This window comes from Ursus americanus, chromosome X (genome assembly GCF_024610735.1).
Source record: "Ursus americanus isolate L20-20 chromosome X, mUrsAme1.1.p, whole genome shotgun sequence".
NCBI classification, from domain to species: Eukaryota; Metazoa; Chordata; class Mammalia; order Carnivora; family Ursidae; genus Ursus; species Ursus americanus.
The window spans coordinates 109,856,592-109,880,910 of record NC_142164.1 but is presented as its reverse complement, the minus strand read 5'-3'; the positions used below and the strand labels follow the sequence as shown (position 1 = coordinate 109,880,910).

The following is a 24,319-nucleotide window of genomic DNA, read 5'->3' as shown; positions in this document are numbered from 1 at the left end:
CTTTGGCTGACCCCTGCTGTATAAGCAAACAAGCCTTCAGTGTATATGGGGGTGGGGGGTGTGTAAGTTACGATAGTTCCAGGTTGACCTTCTCCCCATCTTTGGATTAGGACATGCTCATGTACCCTGGAAAGTCAGTTCCACATACACGTGTACCAGCTTTCTCACAAGAAGGGACGCACGTGGACAGCACACATTCATACTCTCCTACCCGGGTTCTAAAAGAATAAAACCGAATTTATTTTAAAACTTTATTTCTGCAAAGCCAATCAACAAGTGTTGGAGGGAAAAAGTGTAAAAGTTATTCTTGCATATTTGGGAACAGCAAGCACTTAGTTTGAGAAAACAAGGACTTAAAATAGTTGAATCAAAGGCAGTACCCTGCTACTTGTATTTTAAAACAACAGTGATGTTCTTTTCTTAAACAACATTCCTTTCTTCCCTAAAAGCTACAATATGATACAGTACGCAATAGCTCACTTGAAAGTGCTAGAATGAGAAGGTAAAGAACGCCATATGCCATCCCACTTACATTTCCTACTATACAGTGCCTTCTCGGCGCTTGATAAACCAAGCATTCGTGTAGCATTACATTCAATAGAAACATTTCTTGTACTTTGGGTTTTAAGATCCTTGCCCCTCCAGTTCCGATGTTGTGACATCTGACTCTTCATCATTGTAAATATTTTCAGCCTGGAGAGGACAACCAAATAAATGCATAGGTAAAACTCCCCAAGGTTTTTACAAAATTTCCTAAAAACCGCATTTAATTCCGTTCAGATTCTAGGATTCACTGGTCAGCATGTTTCTGTATTGGACATTTTTAGAGTAATTTGCTTAGTTTTCCCCCCAGACTTGAATGAGGAAAACCTAGGGCCAGTGTTCTCATTTGGCAGGGTAGCCCACCTGGATACTGAGCTGCCCAAGCTCTACTACTTTCTATTGTAAAAAGCGTTTCCCAAATGCGTTTCCAGCATCCCTGAGAGGAAGCATTGGCCCTCCAGTTAATGACAGGGTTAACACCACCTCAGAAACAAGGTACCTAGTATTCAGCATCTGAGAACTCATGGACACTTTGCTCCCATATAGCCTTCATGCCCATGACCTAGCAGATGCTGGACCTACAGCAGTGACGCCAAGAGCCCAGCTGATGAAGCGTACAACAGTCACGCAAAGCGGAACAGAGGCCGTGTCCCCATCTGTGTGTAGACACAGATTTCTCCTGACCTGACAGGTGCATACTGAACTAAAGACTTGTTAAAATGGAGAAAGGTCTTCAAGATATTACATCAAATTTAGAAAGGCAACAATCTATAACAAAAATTTCAAATGAAGAGTTCGTCCATTCATTTGGGAAAAATAAATACTTTAGCTCACCATTTGCCATATTTGCATGATGTTATCTTCAGACACCGAGCAGATGACCCAAGGCTCATTGGGGTTCCAACTAAAATCTGATATCTTGGCAGTGTGTCCTCCATGAATAAACTGTTAATAAGAATTTTAAAAAGCTTTTGTTTCATATCTTGTTAGAAGTTTTTAGGGCATCAGTCTTGCAACTGAGGTTTAAAGGGAGGGGGTTACAGGCTTAGTAATCTACCCCTTGCTTCTAATTTTGCACATTTCCAAACCCTCAAAAAAGGTGATAGAACAGTACAGTGAATGCCTGGATACCCTTGGCCTATATTCCCTAGATACAAGTATGTTCACAGGTGTGTTTTCTTACACAGACATACCTGCTAAACCACCCCTAAGTACTCCACCCCACATCACCCAAAAGTAACGACCTTTTCCTACACAACCACAATGCCATTTCCATACCTATTATATTTAACATTTGGCCTTATTATTAAATATATGTAGTTCGGTACAAATAGTTAAGGCAATAAATTTCCTTAAAGTTCTGTTACAGACTCTCAAAACCGGCTCACCTGAGGAGTCTCCTGGTTCTTCTGTAGCTTCCGCCTGTTCCCCCTTCTCCCTCTTGCTAAAAGGAAGGCACACCTCCCAGCCACCCTCCATTCTTCCAAGGAGCATCACTCAAGGTGTGGATTCAAAAAACCAAACCAACCCCGGGCTCCAAAAGCAAAAGCCCCACGAAGACCATGCAGAGGGTTTTGCTATGAAATGACGAAGGGGGCAGAGACTCCCTCCCTATAAGACACAGCCTCATGGGAAGGCACCTGACAACTTTCCTTACCTCAGAATTAAGAATCAGAAGAAACCGTTCTCACAGGGACAATATGAATACACGGTTTTGGACTGAGATGTCACACTTCCTGACAAAGTCTGATTTGACTCAGGTTGACAATTAGGTTACATACAAGGTAACTATTTTACCTAATAATTTTTTCAGTTTAAAAATGATAGGAGAAAAACAGCTTTTCAGAATCACGTTAAGGGGGACATAAGAAAAAATATGTTAAGACCACAGGCTTGGAATATATAAGGAGTCCTCATATCAAGACACTGTTATACTAAAATTACAGTTAGCATCCAGTTTACCACAAGTTAAGTGTCCCTTGATTTCAGACTCTCCTGTGAAAGGAGCAAAATCCTAGTGGATTTCCTCAAGGACCACAAAATTGTTAAAGAACCATAAAATACAGGGTACCCCAAAATAGCTGGAAACCTTGAAAACATGCCAAGTACAAGAATCAGTCACAAAAGACCACCTTATATTACATTTCTATGAACTATCTAGAATAGGCAAATCTAGAGATACAAAGTAGATCACTGGTTGCCAGGGGCTGTGGAAAGGAGCAGATTGGGAGGTGATAAAGAGTAGAGTTCCTTTTTGACGGGAACGAAATGTTCTAAAACCGACTTGTGGCGACAATTGTACATTTCTGTGAATAAACTAAAAACCATTGAATTATATCCTTTAAATAGGTATATGATATGTGAGTTATATCTCTAAGTTCTTACCAAAGTAAAATAAGTACAAATAGCTGGATGAAAACAGCTGATTGCAAAACTTCAACTTTAAAACTATGAAGCCATGCATCACAAAACAGACTTTTCAGATTAAGTCACTCAATAGAGAATAAACCATTTAGGTGCTGTCATCTGTCTAGGATAGTTTATTGAGAAATGCTCTTCTTTAATTAGCAGTGCACAGAACATGCTGGCACGTCTGCGTGTCATCACACCCGTGTCACTTTCTGGCCATTGCTGTTGGGCATGGTAACACACTGGACAAGGAGTAAGGGGATCTTGGATGTCTGTGCCACATGGGGTCTAGTGAGCATCTCCTGTATGTAGGGCTCTCCTTCAACGGCCGCCTTTACCTTTTTAAAAGTGGTGGGCAAAGCCCAAGTGTACCAAAAATTAGTACTGGCCTAAGAACCAAAAATATGTTACAGAGGAATGAATGACCATCTGCCAAATAATTGGTGGAGACGAATGTGGATTCTGAGCGAGGAAGAACCACTGCTAAGTCTGACCATGCTCAACAGGAAAGGGACCTGAGGAGTGTACTGAAGAGCTCAGACAGAAAGGATGAGGACTGACAGGACAGACACAGCACAAAAACCTTCAAAGGCCCGAGGAGATGCCGAGTGATTCAATTAGGAGCAGGAGGGAGATGGTAGACATTTGGCACCAACAAGATTGAGAATGCTTTCATTTTCTAGGCAGGGAACTTAAGAATCCGGTCACTAAAACATGTCTGTACTGTTAGATAATGTTAAGTATTGCTAACTGAATATCAATACCTAGCCTCCACCCCCCCCACACACAAAAACCCTCAGAAATATTACAAGTGGGAATCAGTAAGAAATTACACTATTTTCCAGGAGCCCAAATTCTTAGTGAAATATTCATAAAAACCTGTGCTCTATTTACTATTTTCAATAAATGTCAAAACCCAGTCAGAATAACCTTCAAGACCTCCAATTTGAAATCATCTCCAAGAGCTAGCATTTGAAGTTCTGACTCATTTTCCAGATTCATGGATCAATGACAAGTAGTCCAATCTGCATATGACATTTCATCTTGCATAAGAAAGCCAATATATACCAGGAGTTCTGGAGGCCCATCTTCTGCGTCTTCTGCTGATTGTTCTTCTCCAATTTTGCTATCAAGAAAGAACACAATGCTGTCATTACTGAAATTCTTGTAGATGGCATGAACATTCACAAAACCAGCATCAGCCGACAAAGGGCATCTGAAAACATACACACTCTAGCAACAACTTATTTCTATACTACTGTCAATGATAACTTCTATATTAATTACTGGTTGGAGGGTGGGATGTTCACTTTCTGGAAATGATAAGAGCTGTTCATAACTGAGGATGCAGCACAGAAATTGATAATAATAAATATTAAATTCATTATTTAAAAAAATAAAATACATTAGTTTTAACTGTGGCTGTTTACTGCACTGGATTTAAATGGTGAAACATAACATACAAGCCAAGGTTTGTAGAATCTGCCAACAGTCCCAACAGTGAAATCACTCTTAAGTTACACACCAAATATCAGCCTTGATAGCCCCAAGGTGGACTTTGCTAGTAATAACTGCTGAAAAGCAACCAAAACACAAAACCTTCCAAGTGATACTTTCTTTTTCTTCCCATTAAACTCAAACCAAACACATGGGACTGCTAGACAGTGATGTATACCCTCCTGTCAGGACCCTTTTAATCCGTGATTTTATCCAATGTAATGTAATTTTAATAGTACGCAGTCATAAAATAATTAAGAAACTTTACAATGCCTACAAATTTATTATTAGCACCATTAGGGACAATTCAGCTGCCAGGGCATCAGACTTTCAAAGCTTGCTGCTTCACTTCATAAACCACTATAGTTTTCAGTTTCTAATTTTACTACTAAAATTGTTTTCAAATAAAATAATGTACGCTCAAATATCCACTTTTAAAGATTGTCTGCATTTCTAAGATTCTATCATGGCCAGAGGAGTTCGTTCTATATGAACACGGAACATCAGATGTTCAGAAGTTTTACAATACAAGCATTTTATTCCAGTGTTTTATGTTCTATACACTGAAGGGCCGGCCTACGGTCTCTGTGATTAAGGTGGCCTTGGTTTTAATAAACTAAAAACTTAAGTCTACTTCAAAGCAATACATATAAGTATTTTAAATAAGTTATTTCTTGGTAATGATTTAAACTTAAGATAATGACATCTTCAAGGGAAGTATATATAACTGAACATCTTTATTAATGGCTCTAAAGGCTCAGACAAAAAAAAGTAAAGGAATCTGAAATTCTTAGAATGGTAACTCTGAAATCAAGGAAATTTTGCAAAATTGGAAGGAACTCTATATAATGAGCCCAAGAACGTGAGCTCTCTTACAGCATGGCCTGTGCTTATCCCATTCCCAGGTGTATCCCCGGCAGTTACATAGCCCACAGCAGCTCACCTCCTCAAAACAAACCAATGAAAGCACAGAAGAGCAAATGATAGAAACACTCTAAGAGTGCAGGTATCATGTGAGCTCCAATGAGACATGAACGGCTAACATCTATACCCCTTTCTATACCAAGTCTTTTCAATACAATCATTTGTATCGTTAAGACATACACACGCCCCCAACTTCATTCCTGAATATCAACAATAAAAACTCTCTTCCATATAAATTTACTTTGCACTCCATTTGCTGATTCACTTCTATTTTACAGAACAAAGACTCTTCAGGAAGGTACTTGAAAGTTGCTTTAACATTTGACCTATTAAACTGGGGTCACCAGTTTACAGCAGACTACTCTCTACTTTATGAACTACATCACCCGTCAGATTAGCATACTTAAGCAGTTTCTTGTCACCGGATTCGGAGTTACCTTAAATCCCACACATTCAGGCGGCGATCAGTACCACTTGAAGCCAGAATAGTTTCGTTATGTGGAGACCAGTGGACCTAGCAACACAGATTTTAAAGTGTGAAGTATCATCTGTTCCTAGGTTTGTGGGTATTATTCTAATCCTTGAGATTTTCCCATCTTCCGTTCTGTATCCTCTCTTTGTCCCATCCTTTCAAGTGCTCTTAAAGGGCCCATCTCCTCAGCCCGCTCTCCAGGAAGGTCACGCTCTAATACAGGGGAGCTCGGCTAGGAATCCCCATAAAGTTATTCAGCCCCATAACTATCCTAGAAGCTTTTCAACTTTTCAATGAAATGTATCTTAAACCTATGCAACTGAAACCATCTGAAACCACATACAAGGTATTTTTTTTCCCACTAGAAGGACCCACCACGCTGGATACCTTAACTAAAGAACCCTTGAATTTCACTTTTCATATCGATTCTGTTTTGCAAGACTTTTTCTACTTCTAAAGTCATAATCTCACAGAACTCCAAGTTACTTCCCACTAGTTAACTTATACAGAAGAGGAATTTAAAAAAAAAATACATAGCATGCCTGCTATAAAAGCAGAAAGATTTTAAATTTCCCCCATCAAAAAGTTACTAAAAACCTGACAGAGACACCAGAAAACTGCCACATACCTGGAAAATTTCATCTTTATGAGATTCAAAGGTATGGAGTTTTAACTTTAAATTACGCAGATCCCATAAAGCTACAGTCTGAAGAGAAACAACAAATGAAAAGGGTTCATTTCTGCGCTTTACATAAGAATTTTAGAATATCCAACTGTAGCACAAGACAACTGGATTCATAAACACCAAATACACAAAAACTTAGAAACCTTATCTGCAGAGCCAGTGGCGAGAATGAACTCGCTGTAGGGGTTGAACGACAGGCAGTTGACCTCGGCGGTGTGCGCATCCACCAGGTGGCTTGGCTTGGAAGTGGTATTGGACCTGGTGTCCCATCTAAAATACAAAGGCACAAGGCACACAGCACAAGACGAAGCCACCCAACCCTCCCCAGCTTCTCACACCTGTTTCCAGGTCCACACCACTCCATACCCCCCTTATCTCTGCCATGCTCGCTCCTTCATGAACACCCCAACCACATACAAAGCTGCCAATTCAGATTTCCAACCACTGAGTGACATATTCTAAACCTACAGAAAATAAATTAGAGCTATCATTTCCGGTTTCTTGTTTGTTAGATTCCTGTCTTACTACCACCTATTTCGAGCATACACCAACTACTACATAGAGAATAATGTAACAATTTGATACCTACAACCTAGCCTTGTCAAATTTTACTATTTGGCCACATTTGCCTCAGATAGTAGTTTCTTTATGAAATAAAACACACTATAGGTGGCTGAATGCAGCCCTGTGGCCATGACCTGATATAATCATTCTTAGCCCCCATCTTCAAAGTCACTGTGACCCCAATTTTGACATTTAATACTACCAAAAGCATGTTTCTTCATATTTACTTATCTGTTTTCTTTTTTCAAGTAAAAAATGGTGTTCATTCATACAGCATAGTAACTTTTATACAAAAAAACCATTACACATGTATGGTTTCTTGTATGTCAATTATATCTCACTAAAGTGTTTAAGGCCAGTATGTAACTTAAAAAAAATATCAAACCATAGGCCACCACAATCACTGATGGTCATTCAGGATACCCATATAGCCAGACCCCACTGAACCCTCCACCTTACATCATAAGTTTCTGATCATCAGCAACAGATCCAAATAAGGACTCATGTAGCAGATGCCAGGCCACATCCTCTACAACAGCTGAGTGGCCAGTGAAGATGGCTTTAGCATCCACAATCTTGCCTTCCTTTGGTCCTGCATTTATATCCCACAGACAGACAGTCTAAAGAAGGAAAAAAACAAACAACCTTCATTAAAAAATTACTTAACTAGGGGCTCCTGGCTGGCTCAGTCAGAAGAGTGTGTGACTCTTGATCCCAGGGTCATTGAGTTCGAGCCCTGTGCTGGGTGTAGATTACTTAAAATAAACAAACTTAAAAGATGATCTAACTATATAAAAGGTAGGAACAAACACAAGAGAGAAGACACATAAACAAAAGTGAAGCTTCTGAAACAGAAGAGTGTGTGCTTGTAGCGTTCATCATCTGAGATGCAGAGGGCAAGAAAACGATACGATAATGGGGACGGGGAAACCAAGCACGATAGCAGGCAAGAGACAATCAGGTTCGAGTTTCTACTGACATACCTTCAGTCAAATATCTACAATGCATCTAGATTACACAACGCAACACTGAGAGCCCAACATTCGATATCTACTGAACAGATATTTGTGTCCTAAAAATTCACACAGGGTTGGGAGACTGGAAATTAAAACTAAAACATGCTTCCTAAACAGCAAAAATCTTTGGATAAGTCTCTCACTTCATAGCAGAAACCACTACAAACATTAGGAAGTGGGATAACCCAGTGAATAACCCAGAAACCCCAACAAGGCTACTCTGAGAGGCCAAAGCTTAGGGCCTGCGGACAGATCCCCACAGCATGCTCCTCAAAACATCAGCAGAATCCAAGCAGAGGCCATGGGCCTTCCCCAGGCCTCAAAGATCACAGATTAGCAGGGTCTGGGACCGGAGTCTTCAAGTGACAACCATCACAAAGTTAAGAGGAAAGTTTTTATGAAAAAACATTGCAAGCTATAAGGCAATGATTGTCATCCAAATGGTTTAAAATAAAAGATAATTCCATTAAAGTATATTTGCTGCAATAATTCCACTGACACTGGTATGGGGTTCATCTCTTAGAAAATCACTTTCTTTCTTTCTTTTTTTTTTTAAAGATTTTATTTATTTATTTGACAGAGAGACAGCCAGCGAGAGAGGGAACACAAGCAGGGGGAGTGGGAGAGGGAGAAGCAGGCTCCTAGTGGAGGAGCCTGATGTGGGGCTCGATCCCAGAACGCCGGGATCACGCCCTGAGCCAAAGGCAGACGCTTAACGACTGCGCCACCCAGGTGCCCCAGAAAATCACTTTCTTATCTGAGTTTCTGTAACAAAGCTATTTCCCAGTAATAGCTATTTACCCAGTAACAAAAAAAATAGTTTTACATAATACACACACCCTTAGTCTTTGCTGATACACACTCAGACGCACAACTGACAAGCACTGAAGAGAAAGGAACATGTAGAGCTGACCTCCCCTGCTCACTTCAGAAGGATCCTGGGAAGATTAGCAAGATGCCTGGCACAGGCAGAGACCTTGAAAAACATCAGCTATTATTATAACTAGCAACTCCCAGCCTGGTGTCTTCAAAATGCACTAGTAATTAAGTTACTGAGCATAACCCATCCTCCCTGTTCCAGGGACTCAACCACACCACACCCACTATGAGGGAAGTGGAGGAAAGCCTCCTTTTGGAGAACTAAGGGATACCCTTGCTTCCCAGACTCTCTTGTGGTGGGGACACAATTTTGGCTCCATCAGTCTGACCACGATTCTGAATTGTGAACATCAATAGGGAAATCTGTTCTCATGACTGCAAATGTGGAGTGGGGGGGTGCACAGTGGACAGTAACAACCACTGGCCTCTCCTCTCTGTTCTAGGCCATTTTCTAGCCAGCACAGCAATTCTGTGAGCTACCCTGCCCAATGCCCTTCTGATAAATTCCTTTTCTGTTTGCATCAGCCAGAGCTGGTTTTGGTTGCTCGCAGCTAAAGATTCTAAACTGGGCCAATTATCTACTTTCAAAATTTTAAAAAAGCATAACAGAAATTGTGACCAGTAGAAATATAAAGGTCTGTGATGTGATGGGCCCTGTTCTAGGCAGGAGGATATACATACTAAGGAAGAAGGTAAAGAACCTGTGGCCAAGTTACAAGAGCTTTCAAAAGCTCCAGAAGTCTATTCTCAGCTCTGGGCTGGAATTACAGCAAACATGTTTTGCTTACAGTATGGAATCCATGAAGGAAGGTATGGAGCTGTAGGTGGCAAGAATGCCACAAACATTGATCTACAATAAATTAACAAGATCACTTTGCATTTGTGTGGTACTTTTGTTAAAATACTTGTATTAAGGATGCCAAGATAACTCAATAGGGAAAGGTTAGTCTTCTCAACAAATGCTGCTAGAAAAAACTAGATAACCACATGTGAAGAATGAACTTGAACCCCTACGTCACACCATATACAAAAATTAACTCAGAACGAATAATAAGAGCTAAAGGTATGCAATTCTTAGAAAAAAACATAGACGTAAAAATCTTTGTGATGTTGGATTATGTAATGGTTTCTTAGATATGATATCAAAAGCACAAGTGACAAAATAAAAAATACATAAACTGGACTCAAAATTCGACTTTTGTGCTTTGGAGGACATCACCAGAAGAGTGAAAAGACAACCCACAGAGTGGGAGAAAATCTTTTGAAATCCTATCTGATAAAGGACTTGTATCCAGAATATAAAAAAGACTCTTACAACTCAATAAAAAAAAAACCCCAAAATTTAAAAACGGAGAAGGGATTTGAATACATATTTTTCCAAAGAAGATCTATAAATAGCCAATAAGCACATAAAAAGATACTCAACATCATTAGTCAGCATCACCACAAGGAGATACCACTTCACCCCCACCAGGATGGCTATAATAAAAAAGACAGACAACAACAAGTGTTGACGAGGATGTGGAAAAACTGGAAGCCTGGGGTACACATTGCTGGTGGGAACGTGAAGTGGTGCAGCTGCCTTGGAAAAGCTTGGCAGTTTTTCAAAAAGTTAAACATAGAGTTACCATATGACCCAGTATTTCCATTCCTAGGTAATTACCCAAGAGAGATGAAAACCTACATCCACACAAAAACTTAGACAAAAATGTTCATATAGCAACATCATTCAAAATAGCCCCAAAGTGTTTAAAAAAAAAAAGGAAAAGCAAAAAGCCCCAAGTAGAAAGAACCCGAATGTCCATCAACTGACAAATGAATCAATCCTGGTATATCCATACAATAGATTATTCAGCCATAAAAAGGAGGGACATATTGACCTATGCTTCAACATGGATGAGCCTTGAAAAACTTATGCTAAATGAAAAGAAGTCAGACAGAAAAAAAGCACATATGATTCCATTTATATGAATTATCAAGAGCCAAATCTAGAGAGATCAAAAGTAAATTAGTGGTTCCCAGGAGCTGGGGGATGTGGGGAGTGACTGCTTGACGGGTATGGAGTTTCTTTTTGTGACATTTGATGAAAATGTTTCAGGATTCGATAGTAGTGATGATTGCACAGCTTTGTGAATACACTAAAACCCGATGAATTGTACACGTAAAAAATAAAATGTAATTTGTTTACCAGGTCTCACAAACACTTCATAGTTTCCATTACGGAGATACATTTGTAAATAATGGGACACCTTTTGCCCACCTTCCCTCCATTCTAAGACTACTTCAGAAGAGCTCTGTGGAATCCTAAGGCTCCAACAGGGCAGTATGATAACCATTGCTCTGAATCCTGTGAAAATGTTATCACAATAATCAGGAGTATTATCTTAGAAAACCTTTCAACTATACAGCCCTCCTTCAGTACACAGCTCTCCACGACAGTCTTTAAGTACATAAGATTAGAAAGAATAAGTCTCTCACATGATCGTCTGATGCACTTAGGAGATGTCCACTCAAATTCGAATTCCAGGAAAGACCATAGCCTTCCTTTTGGTGGCCTCTTAACCTAAGATCAGGATTACATTCTCCACTTGGGTCTAAAAAAGAAAAGAAATACATTAACTACTAAGTGATTTTCTCTTTATCAGAACTAGTAAAAGCAATCCTCAATCCTCACTCCTCACTCCTCACTGAATGGGCCATAACATTCATTATAATGTTTGAAGAACCATCAAACACCAGCAACGACTTAGGACTTGGTCTGACCCACAACCACCCTGAAAAGCTGTTCTCTGTGCTTCGTTTCAAACACTTAATGCAAACCAAGCCTCAAGACCATAAAGTGACTAGTTTCTTTGCAAAAACTAGTACTAACTCCAATACAGAATACTAAAAACTATAGGTATCCCCTCAAATTTGAGTAGTGGCAAACCACCCCACCCCTGAATCAATTTTTTTCAAACAGGTTTGTGAGGAAAGAGTTAACACAGGTCTGGTTGCTCAGCCCTTGCATGTCTCCAGGGTAGCTCGCAACCATGACTGACCCTTAGCCAACCCCTAGGAATGTGACCCTCACAAAATTCTTCATGTCACCGACTGATGAAGTAGTGTGTGCCCAGAGCAGTGAGGCATGCTGTAGAAAGCTCGTCAGGACTTGCAGGACTGTTTAGCAAGATTCACGATGTATCTGGCTTCACTGTTGGGGTCCTGAACTGCCTTTACCATGGCTGGTCATTGAACAGGATGTTCCTATGTGACCAGACCTCTATAAAAACACCAGATCCTGAGATTCAAACAGCTTCTCTAAGCAGAGACACTGATCACATGCCCCTTTGGTCTGCTGCTAGAGAAAAAGCATGTTCTACGTGGCCGTGGTGGGGAAGGACTCAGAAGCCTATGCCTGACCTCTCTGGACTCTGCCTGATATGTATCTTTTCCTCCTGCTTTTGCTCTGTATCCTCTGCTGTAACAAACCCTAGCCAACAGTATAACCTGCTGGGACGTCCTTCTGTGACATCAACTGAATTTTCAGGGTGGTGATGGGACCCCTGAAACAATTTTTAAACCTTTAAAAATCATAGATTATAGTAGTTTGAATTCCCTCAAAGTAATTATTTCAAATCAAGAAAAATGTTCAAGCAATGGCCTGATTTCATTACTACATACCTGGTTTAGCAGGGTGCTTTGTATAGTCAAAAACCAGCACATCAGAAGATGGTGTTTTCGTAGCAATGATGTGAGGATTCTGCGGCATGTAACGAGCACGGTTTACTTCTCCTTCATGGTTAATTTTAATTTCACATTCAATTTTTCCTGTTACAGAACCAAAGCCACCAAATTCTAATGTGAGAAGAAAGAAATAAACACATACACTTACGATTAAAATTCACAAGTCATTTAGTTTAATCCACCCAACAGATTTTAACCTGACATAGTACAACACAAATTAACTAAAGAACACAAAAATATGGGTTCACTTGCCACTTGAAATTAATTTATTCTCAAATCTCATTTGAATTGGAAAATGTTGATAGCTATTTTATGCGTTAATTGTTTCACCTTGGATTTAGAATAATTAAAAACTGGCCTCTTTCAGTTGTGAAGTGGATGTAATTATCCCCTAAAATCAGAAATCCATGCTAACTAACCCCCACCCAACCCTAAGACACAGACATATTGGCTCCGTCAGCATACCGGATTCAACTGCTAGTGGAGTGCCACAGCTAAAAGGAGGGGGCTCACGTCTCTATCTGCTGTGTGAATAAGACTACAGTGTTGAATAGTTATTAAAAAGGCCTTGGAAAAGTAACAAAGCCACATAAAAAGTATAAGGAACTTCTGAGAAGCAGAAAGATAATAGCAGAAAGAATACAAGTAGAGAACATCTAAGCAGATAACGCCAAAAAGAACATTTTCTTTTTTGTGTTTATAGATTAAGAACTCAAATAGTTGCTGCCGCTTAAAAAGTTCGGAGGTTTCACATTGTAACTGTGTTATTTCTTCCTGACCTATATTGCTGCTTCTCTGCACATTCCTTTTTTGTTCCCCCTGTGTCTCAGGTTAGGGAACACTAACTCAAATGCCTAACAGAGCCAGGCAGGTAACAAGTAAAACAGCCTGGCTGGGTCCTGGAGAAAACCAACTGAAAGCAGCAAACCATTTCTCAGTTTCAGCCAGCTCTTGCTATGTGGGAACGCTTAATGAACACTGGCTCCCATGGTTTAACATCGGCATTCAGCCATTCTTCTCTGTGGCAAACACAGCTTACTATTCTGTGTGGCTGAAAATCATAGACCATTCCATACAGCTACTCCCACACAACCATATACAATCACCTCTTTCCCTCTCAGCACGTTCCCTTTCCATCATGTCAATGGGAGAAATGTAGTCCAATCTTTCTGAGATTGCCACCCATCCTGAGACTCTGCTCCAAACCCGCCCTGACCTTGCTTTTCAACCCACCCCCCACCCCAAAGGGCTCTAACATTTCTAATATAAAGACACTCAAGTTCCCTAATTCCTTTACTTAAGACAAACTGAATAGCTCTCCTCTTAAAAAAAAAAAAAATGATTTCCAGGTAAGATTTACTTTCAACACAGGGCCTTGTTTTCTCAAATTCAAAAGTTTGAAAATAAAAACCACTATTTTAATGATAACAGTATCCATTAAAAAAATACCGTAACTGAAAATAAAAAAAAGGTGTTAACCATGAATTATTTCAGTCACTTATTGGAATGTAATACACTGAACAAGTGACTTCAGTAACTTAACACATCCATAAATTACACAGAGACTAATTCTTAAGCCAAAAGCCCAATAAATACATACTTTAGGATTAAAAGCCACTAAAAATTTCTGATTATAATATTTACAGAAATAATGCATAAAGTTGTAGGGAAAAGGACTGTGAATTGTGGCAGTGGCAAAAGGATTAAATCATTTTGGAAAATAGTTTTATACTATTTTAAGCTGACAATGAATACACCATACGACTCAGCAATTCCACTCCACTAGATAAATTTTCCCACATGTGTACAAGGAGACACGGCAAGGATGTTAACTGAAGCACTGTTTATAAGAGCAAAATACCAAATAGATGCAATCCAACCACGCCCTGGTAGACGAATGAATAAAGTAAGGTTTAATCACGATGGAACACTACACAGCAGTTAAAAGGAGACAGACATCTACATGGTACATGCACATACAAAAAACAGTACCCAAAGTAAAAAGCTGAAAAAAAAAAAACCCTCTCTATATATTTACTACTGTATGAGTAATAAAAATACAGTAAAAAATGGCACACTAATTTCAGGACAGTGAAATTTTCTTCAAAGGAAGGCAAGTTAGGAAAGGGGTATGGGGTGGCAGGACTTTAGCTATAAAGTAATGTTTTATTTTCAATTAGAAAAAAATTAAAAGCAAATTCCTTAAAATGTCAAGATTAAACGTTTTAGGGCTATGCAGACAGCATTAACCCAACAGGTCTGGCTGCTTAGCCCTCACAGCTCTGTGGGACACTGAGACCATGAATGACCCTTGGCCAAGTCCTGGGAACATGGACCTCAGAATGTTCTTAACGTCACTGATAGATTGATGATTTTGTGGTGTACACCTGGAGCAATGGACCATGCTGTACCAGTTTGTCAGGGCTGCTTTGCACAAATACCAAGATTGACGACATGCACCTGGTTTCATTACTGGGGTCCTGAGTTTCAGTTGTCTTAACTGGCTGCCAGCAGGATGTGCCTGTGAAAACCACCCCCCACAAAAACCTCAGATCCTGACACTCAAATGGGTTTCCCTGGGCAGAAGAGAGCCATTCGGCACATGTCCCTGTTGTTTGCTGCCAGAGAGAAAGCACATCGTGTGCGGCCCTGGAAGAGACTTACTTGTGCCAGACCTCCCTAGACTCCCTGATGTGTATCTTTTCCTTGCTGCTTTTGTTCTGTATTCTTTACTGTAACAAACTTCAGCCATGAGTATAATTTGCTATCGGGTCTTGTGAGTCCCTCTAGCACAATGACCAACCTTGGGTGATGGTGGAAAGACCACATCAGGGGAGTGTATGTTTGACAGGGGAAAAAAGGAAGTCAATAGCTTCCATTAAAAAGCCACTATTAACTGCTTGGTACATACGCCTCCTGACTTTTTCCTATGCACACCCCAGACATATTATTACTTTTTACCAAAATTATTACTTTTTACTATAATCACACAAAGGAGTTACTCAATTTATTTTGGACATCTTTCCATACTGGGGCATACAGATTTGCCTCATTGTGAGTCTGTAAAATTTCAGATTTATCACATTCTTTGGAATTGCTGCACAGTATTTCAAACATTCCATAATGTGTTCAACCAATTTCCTACGAACTAACATCTGGGCTGCGAGGCTGATCTTAATTTTTCAATCCTGCAAATAACGCTATTGTGAAATCCTTGTGCACATGTGAGCAAATAGTTCCATAAGATAAACTCCTAAAAGTTAAACTGCTGGGCCAAAGATAGTAATAGAAAACAGTAATAACATAGAAAAAAAGGCACACGCCCTTAAACACCAATACTGGAATATATGGTATACCTACCACCCTTCTCACTGTCACAGTGGGAAGCATCAAACTGTGCATCATCGTTCGGAATATGGACTCGAGCGACCACGAGATGATTCTGCTCATCAGATGTGTGAGTCCCCAGCACTAGCCAATGAAGGGCATAATCCTTTCCTTCCGGTCTGTTTAGGAAAGAAAATAAGTCACACTAACCCTACAACAAATCAGTTGCTAACAAATTCAGTCCATCACCAATCTCCATGCTCATAATCACTGATTTCTCATCTAAAAAATATCTTCCATTTTAATAAACTAGACATTTCTAATTTTCCAGTAACAGGCAACAAGATAGAATGGAAAGTTTAAGCATTGAGCCAGAAAAACTGGGTTCAAATCCTGGCTCAAACTAAAACTATATGCAATTCCTTAAATCACAACTTCCTGGGGTCCCAGTTTCTTCACCTGAAAAACAGGTTATGAATGAATGGCATGAAAACTCTTCATTAATGTTCATGGTGCTTAAAGTTTACGAAATGGGGAGTCTCAATTTTATGGGGGGAGCGGTGTCTTTCTTACCTTGTTCTATGGAACTCATTTTAAGGCTAAAGAACCTACTGATGCTTCTTGGCACCCTAGTCCAAACAGTGATTTTTACATCCGTATCTATTAACGATGTTTTCCCATTTATATTACCTAGAATAGCAATTTTCACCTGTGCTCCGTGGTCCCACCTCAGTGAGGAGGGCCAAGACATAAGGCTCTAGGCCCCAACACCAGACAAGTTAGGCTATTTATCTGTTTCTAAAGCTCAGTTATTTAAGCCTCTGCCTTTGGCTCAGGTCATGATCCCAGTGTCCTGGGATCAAGGCCCACATATGGCTCCTCGCTCAGTGGGAGCCTGCTTCTCCCTCTGCCTGCGCACACACTCACACTCTGTCAAATAAATAAATAAAATATTAAAAAAATAAAGTTCAGTTGTACAAAGGATTCACTGGATTTTTAAAAAGGCTTGAGGGTTGCTTCTACAAATGTAATTTTCTAATAACTTAAAAAAATAGGGGTGCCTGGGTGGCTCAATTAGTTAAGCGTCTGCCTTCGGTTCAGGTCATGATACCAGGGTCCTGGCATCAAGAGCCGCCTCAGGCTCCCTGTTCTGCAGGGAGTCTGCTTCTCCCTCTCCCCGCTGCTCCTTCTGCTTATGCTCTCTCTCTGCCAAATGAATAAATAAAAAATCTTTAAAAAAAAATAAAAGATGAAATTTTACCAAGATTTGGCTTAATGTAAAAAAGAACAATAAATACATATACAACTCCAAGAACAGAATAAGGCAGCCATGGCTAAGCAACGGCAGCTTGTTTGAAAAAAGACATGAGTCTTAGTCAATGTATGTCCAGTGGCCAAAAATAGGATATGGCTATCTAAACAGTTAATTCCATCTTAGATGAACTTATATGGGGAGGGAAGAGGCAATGCATGGGAGCACTCACCCACTTATTTTTTTTTCACCCACTTATTTTTAAATGAAAAAAAAACATACTTAGAAAATTAGGCTCTAAGCAATGTAGTTTAGGAGGATTAGGACAAAACGAAATCTTTGTAGCTCAAAATGAAAGGGAACTTAAACACATCTCATTAGAACCATTTGAAAAGAAATAGGAACGCTTGAGAGAAAAAAGGCACCACAGAGCAATATTAAGGCTAACATAAAAGGAAGGAAGTGACTAATTTTTAGGGAGTTAAACAGAAAAAACAGGACCTTTCTAAGGAGCACAGTCCCAACATGGACTGGTGGATCTGAAAACTTCGACTCTAAAATTAAATTCACGTATCCCCTGACACAATAATGATTTTTTTTTTTTACTGGAAATCCTTTCATCTCCATCATTAAAATACAAACCTATTTTCCTGAACCAATCAATATTACAATGTTTTCCTCCAATACTGAATGCACCTAAAGCTGCAGAAGCACTCATGTTAAAAGACCTTGTCCATTTTCAGTGCCAGCATTCTTTGACCACTTGGACTCCACTGCTAAGAAATTCACCTAACAATCAGATTATCACAAGGTTATTCTCAGTAGCACTGTCTTAGTGGCAAAAGACTGATAACAACCTAAATATCCATCAATAAAGAACTGGTAACATAAATTATATTCATAAATGGAATTCTATGGAGCCCTTAAAAAGAAAGAGCACATCTAAGCATGCTGACAGAAGTCTCCAATATAAACTACCAACTACAAAGTCAAGTGAATAGCTTGATAACATAAAAAAAGATGGAGGGGAGGGTGCCTGGGTGGCTCAGCTGGTTAAGCGACTCTTGGTTTTGACTAGGTCATGATCTCAATGGGTCCTGGGATGGAGCCCCATGTCAGGCCCCAGGGAGTCTGCTTAACTTTCTCTCTCCCCTTCTCCCTTTGCCCCTCCCCCTGCTCACGTGCACGTGTGCGCCCGTGCTCTCTCTCTCTCTTAAAAAAAAAAAGATGGAGGCTAGATATGTGTATGTACTTATTTCTGGAAGGATGGGTAAAAAAAAAAAATGCCAACAATGACTGTCTCTGCTCTGGGTAATAAAATCAGAAGAATAAGGGACATGGAAGGGGAACTTATATTTTACTCCATCCACTTTGTACCACTTGAATTTGAATGATTACAAACATTTTTTAGTAGAGAGTTAGTCTCAATATGTTAATAACAAATTATTTAATAAAAGATATGGAATAATGAAATTACTTCTTAGAAATACCTAAATAAAAATTTTTACAAGGCAAATCCACTATGTGGACAATTATCTAACTCAGTTTAAGGACAAGAGTTCAGAAAGTGCAAGTAATCATTAGGAAGTATGTTGTATGTAGTATGTAGGTAGAAGGCAGGCCTTATGAGGTTGACTAGGATCTAGTTCCTCAAAAACTCAGGGAATAAGAGTAGCCAACATTTCCAGTGTTCCATATAGCAACAAAACACAATCACAGTCCCTTCATACTCCAAACAGAATCCTGCAAAAGCACCACACAGCCATCCTCAACGTCCAAGAATGCAGGCTGGCTGGCATTTTCTTGCATTCCCAGAGCAACTGCACATCCCACAACCAGATCCCACTTCTTTGTATGCAAAGAACACCATGGATACATAATTTGAAGTATTTTCTGCTAAGTTCTTAAGTGTTAATATAAAAGCAGTATGTGGGGGGAGGCTGGCTGGCTCAGTAGGTGGAGCATGCAACTCTTGGATCTCAGGGTTAAGTTTGAGCCCCACGTTGGGTGTACAGATTATTTAAAAATAAAAATCTTTAAAAAAAAAAGCAGTATCTGGGCTAAGAAGATACAGATCTATCATCTTTAAAATTGTTACACAAAACATATTATAGGTAACATTTTCAAAAGACTTGAATAAGCAGTTTTCATTGGAATCCAAATGGAGAAAGTTATTACACTCTAATAAATTATTTCTGAATACAAAGGGGTAGGAAAATTACCATCAGTCACCACTTACTGCGTACTTACTCCATGCCAGCACTTTAACAGTGCATGATCTTATTTAATTCCCTCAAAAGTAGGCAGTCAGAACCGCAAGCACCTCGATTTACAGATCAGACAGCTTAGGGATAGAGACTGACCAATGTGCCCGAATTTAGCTATTAAGAAGCAGGGGGCAGGATTCAAACTCTGGTTTCTAACCTTAGAGTCCCACACAATCCCGCTGTTTTCTACTGTTAAGGTAGGTCAGAAAGATCCAAAAGAATGCAAATTAAGCTCTTAAAGCTTTTAATTTACTTAACAGGAATGGACAAAGAGTCAAAAGTACATGGTGCTCTACATGAGAACCTGAATACCCTTAAGTATTTGATGGTCAAAATTGTTACATCTGTGCTTAGAAGCCTCCATTATTCATTTCTTGAGTACTCTTTCCACATCCGTATATCTACACGGATTTTTGGGAACCCCAATGGAACCCTACCTGTATGGAAGACAATGTTTGCATATGGAGAATCTGGCCATTAAAGGAGTAACCCTATATAAAATTAACTATTTCTTATTGTCATAACTTGTCTCAAAATCCCCTTCCTAGATTAGTTTTGTTAATCTTCATTAAATTATATGCTCACAATACCTAAATTTAATAGTTTTAAACTACATGGCCAAGTTCCTACTAGAAAAAATGCCAGCGCAGGAGAAAGGTGGTCTAATACAGGGCTTGCCTCAACTCTGGGATACTCAGTTTGGGTTCAAAATCCCATTCTACCACTTACAGGCTGTGTGATCTTGGGAATTTTACTTAACATCTCCATTCCAGTTTCCACAACAGTAACATAAGGATAATAAAAAGTAATCACCGTACAGTTCTGAGTATTAAACAATGGGACACAAAACTGTTCAGATGTGCCAGGCCCTATTTTAAGTGTTCAATAACGCCAGCAATTATTACCAGGGAAATTTTAGAAATGGCTGAAAAGAACACTCTTATGAGGACCAACAACAACCTCAAAGTGTATTCCACAGTATTAGCTAATAACATCTTTTCTTTGGTGAACTGTTGCTAAATTCTTTTCCCCTTTGTCAATTAAAACCTACTCATATTGGGGTAGCTGAGTACATGGATGTGCTCACTTCTAAAACTCCATCAAAGCCATATGCTTATGATTTGTGCACTCTTCCATACATACCCTATTTTTCAATAAAGTTTTAAAGAAATCCATTAGTCTGCCCCCCCAAAATGGCGCTCTATATTTAAGCCCAGGAAATGTCGAATATGTTAGGTGCTTCCCACAAATATCATTAATCGCACTTTATCCCCACACTTACATATCAGAAACCATCCCATAAATCACTTGAGTTTTGAAAATATAAATCACCTGCCACCTCATCCAAGGGCTAAACTGATTACACGCTCATGTTCTATATGTGAAATGCCGAAACTAGGAAATTCAGGACAACAGTTAAATCTACGCAAAGTAAAAGTTGCCAGAAACCCTTACTTAGTCACTTCAGGAAGCCACTGAACGGTAAGACTCGGCCACTGAAGAGCATGGGTCATAACCAGGTCATATAGAAACGGTGTATTCTTCTTCCAGATTTTATATTCTTCATTGATGACACGCTCCTCCACAGTATCTTCAAACACTGAAATTTGGAGAAAGCCCATACAATTAAGTGGCTGAGAGAAATCGAAGACAGAATCTGTACACAGATACTGGAGGTCACCTCGAGATGGCCACACCTAATCCACTCAGCTTTACCTCTAATTTGGACATGAACTAACTGCTCTTCCAGAACGTGGAGAGAATATTAACACCAGGAAGCTTATTTTTTGCACTTAGAAATCAATACCGCTTGTGTATACAGAATTGGGTAATTACACAGACAACGATTTTGTTTCGCCAGTTACAGCTGTTCGCACCTGTTCTAAGATGACGACCCGTATGTACAGGGGCTCCACGACCCACCCGGGGAGACGAATCCACGTGTAACAGAAACCCCTCGGCCCGCTCCCTCCATCCCCCACCAGGAGAGGCCTCCGCTCCCACGAAGCCCGCGTCAGCAGCCATAGGCCAGCGTGTTGCGGAATCCCCCGGACAAGGGCCGCGACCCCGAAGAGGTCGACGCGCGCGCGTGGAAGAAACAGCCGTGTCCGCTTTCCGGTGGCGGAGGCCGCCTCCGCCCGAGAGCCAAGGGCGGCGAAGGGAGCGCCGCCGCCGGAGGGGGGGAGGGGGAGTGGGGGGGCGGGGGGGGAAGGGGGCCCAACCCGCGGCCCCGCGCCCGGCTCCGGAAGTGCTCGGAGCCCTCGGCGCCGCGGTCCGTCCCGCGTAGGCCCCTCGAGGCGCGCGCCTAGCCTCGCGCCCGGCCCCGCCCCCTGCTCCTCACGCCAATTCGCGCCTTTCGCCGGCGCGTGCCGCGGCCTCGCGCGCCCGCCGCCCCCCGCGGTCCCGGCGCGCGCCGCCCCGCAGGGCCTCTTACTCTCTTTACTCGCCATCTTGCGTCGGGTCGTTCGCCCCTCGCCGCCGCCTCGGACTCCCCTCGCTAGCCAACGGCAGCCCAACCGCAGGCGTTCCTGCCTCGCCCAGGCGCGTCACACTCTTCTAGCTCTCGAAGCGTGAGCTCCGTCTTACAGCCTGCGTGCTCCCCAAACGCTGCGTCCTTCTCTCCTGCCTCCTCCCCGCTCGCGGGTACCGAGGTCTGAGGCGCTCTTCTCTCTCTCTCCAAACTTGGAACGAGACTTTTCAACCCGCGCCTCCCAGCCCGCCCAGGCAGCTGAGCGCAGGCGCATCCGCCCTGGGAAAAGTGAGAGGCGGCGGAGAGGCGGGCCTGGGAGCCAACGGCTCGGTCGTTTCAACCAATGAGGTGCGGCAGGCAGTTTTCACGCGGCGTTTGGAGGCGGGCTTCTGGGGATGGGCGGGGCGTTCCGCGGCAGGAAGTTGGCGAGGCGCAGGCGCGAGGACTCGCCTAGCGCTCCCAGGGCCGAGCGCGGGGGCGGATGGGGGCGCGCGGGGGTGGGGCGGATGGGGGCGCGGCGTGCGGGCGGCGCGGGGGCCGCGAGCCCCGGGGCCGCGGGGCGTGGCTGCTTGCAGCGGCCCTAGCGGTGGGGTAGGAGGGGGGCAGGGAGACTGCAGCCGCTTAGCCAAGCAAAATCTCAGAGCGAGGGAGGAAAATGGTTTCTAGTCTCGAGAGATTACTGTGCCCTCAAAGTCTCCCCGATAATCCCAGGCATGCAATTCTGTGCACCCTGAAAGGTTTCTCTCCAGCCGACTGGCTTTTCCTGGGGCCCGGTGGAGCTGACGTGGGGTTCGTTGGAGGCGAAGGGAACCTTTTACAGAGGCCTCGGGCGTTTTTTGACCGCTGAAGCCGCCGGGCCTCCCTGTTAGGCTAAACCTGCGGCCTGTACAGGCACGGGCCGCCGCCGACTCAAAACTGACTTGAATTACATTTTCGTTTGTTCGCACATTTGGCTCCTTAAAATGATTTGCGGCCTCCCGAACTGCAGAGAATTTTGTCCCTACCCCAGCGTTCTTGTCTCCGTCCCAGCCCCGGACCCTGCTGAGTCATTCTTGTCACCTGCAGGGGTCCTAGGGCCACCCCACTGAACGATGGCGAAGCTGGGAAGAGCTGCCCTAAGCTGACCCGGGATGACTTGCTTGAGCCTACCTTGGAACTTGGTAGCCCCTTGAGGAGTGGGTGGGGGTGAGGAGAAAGTAGGCTGCTAGGCCAGGAGGACCAGAGGGTACAGGCTAGGGGGAGGTGGCCAAGATGCCTACGTGCAAAGAGAACCTCAGTGTACATCCAGACTCCGAGAGAGGCTCCCCCTGCGAAAGCACCCCAGACATTCGCTGCCAAGCTTGATATTTTCCAAGTGCTTTCACGAGAGTGACCATGGTGATCCTCAGACGAAATTGTTCAGTTGCCGCTGTGATGCCCACTTTTCTGATCAGGAAACAAATCCGGACGTTACTCTAGTCGGTGGAAGAACCAGTAATATTACCTTATATAGAAATTTACTGTCTGGTGTCTCTGCTTTCCAATTCATTATTATAGCACTCTGCCTTCTTGTCAGGCCCAGGAATCTTGTTAGGGACTAAAGCTGGGGCGGGGCAGGGCGGGGCAGAAGGGGGCCTCGGCTGGAGAGGGACGAGTTGGAAGGTGTTTAAATAGCACAGCTCTCATTTCTAGAACACTGGTTGGCAAACGTTTTTCTGAAAGGGGCCAGAGAGTAAATATTTTAGGCATTGGGAGCAACTACTCAGCTCTGCCACCTTACAGTGAGAAAGCAGCCCCAGACAATATGAATGAACCTGGCTGTATTCCAATGAAAGTTTATAGGCACTGAAATTTCATATAAATACTTTTCACTGAATTTTCATATAAATTTAACGTGCCACAAAATATTCTGATTTGTTTTTCAACTACCTTAAAATGGAAAAATCATTCTTAGCTCGTGGGTCATACAAAAACAGGTGGTGGATTATATTTAGCCGGAGGACTCTAGTTTGCCCACCTTGTTCTAGAATAATTGTCTTAATGGCTTTGCTTCAGTGGGAATGTCCTCAAGTGCACAGCAAGACAAGGCTTGGCAGACAATTTCCAGTCTCTCTTTAATCTATTTTACTTATATTTGGTGGGTAGGCATGATTTCCAAAACCTATTATAGGTGTAAAGGGTTGAAAGAAATCTTCCCAGACGTTGTAGCTTTAAAATCTTTATACTGTCCACCTCACTGAGGGTCAGAGACAGAAGTATGAAGCAGATACTTTGGGAGTTTCTGAAAATATTCAGGCACTATCATATAC

The 24,319-nt window shown here is 41.8% G+C and overlaps 1 protein-coding gene across 2 annotated transcripts; it reads right to left on the bottom strand.

Annotated features, from left to right (window-relative positions):
* Window positions 1–237: 237 nt before the first annotated feature.
* Window positions 238–22,313, bottom strand: RBBP7 (RB binding protein 7, chromatin remodeling factor). Of its 2 annotated transcripts, none has more exons than XM_045777985.2 (12): window positions 21,996–22,313; window positions 21,017–21,161; window positions 16,076–16,221; window positions 12,653–12,799; window positions 11,468–11,583; window positions 7,554–7,714; window positions 6,674–6,800; window positions 6,474–6,551; window positions 5,811–5,887; window positions 4,021–4,078; window positions 1,378–1,488; window positions 238–693 (listed from the first exon to the last, which is right to left on the bottom strand). In XM_045777985.2, exons 1-12 carry the CDS (start codon window positions 22,009–22,011, stop codon window positions 625–627), a joined length of 1,251 nt encoding a protein of 416 aa, XP_045633941.1. In that variant the 5' UTR covers window positions 22,012–22,313; the 3' UTR covers window positions 238–624. The 2 variants fall into 2 exon arrangements, with proteins under 2 accessions (XP_045633941.1, XP_045633940.1); XM_045777984.2 differs by having other exon boundaries at window positions 12,653–12,826; window positions 21,996–22,311.
* Window positions 22,314–24,319: the final 2,006 nt, after the last annotated feature.

Excerpts from the sequence above, each read along its gene's own strand:
- RBBP7 (XM_045777984.2), bottom strand. Across the intron at positions 12,827-16,075 it reads CTGTGACAGTGAGAAGGGTG|AATTTGGTGGCTTTGGTTCT; the intron begins GTAGGTATACCA and ends TTCTCACATTAG. Across the intron at positions 6,552-6,673 it reads CCACTGGCTCTGCAGATAAG|ACTGTAGCTTTATGGGATCT; the intron begins GTTTCTAAGTTT and ends GTTTCTCTTCAG.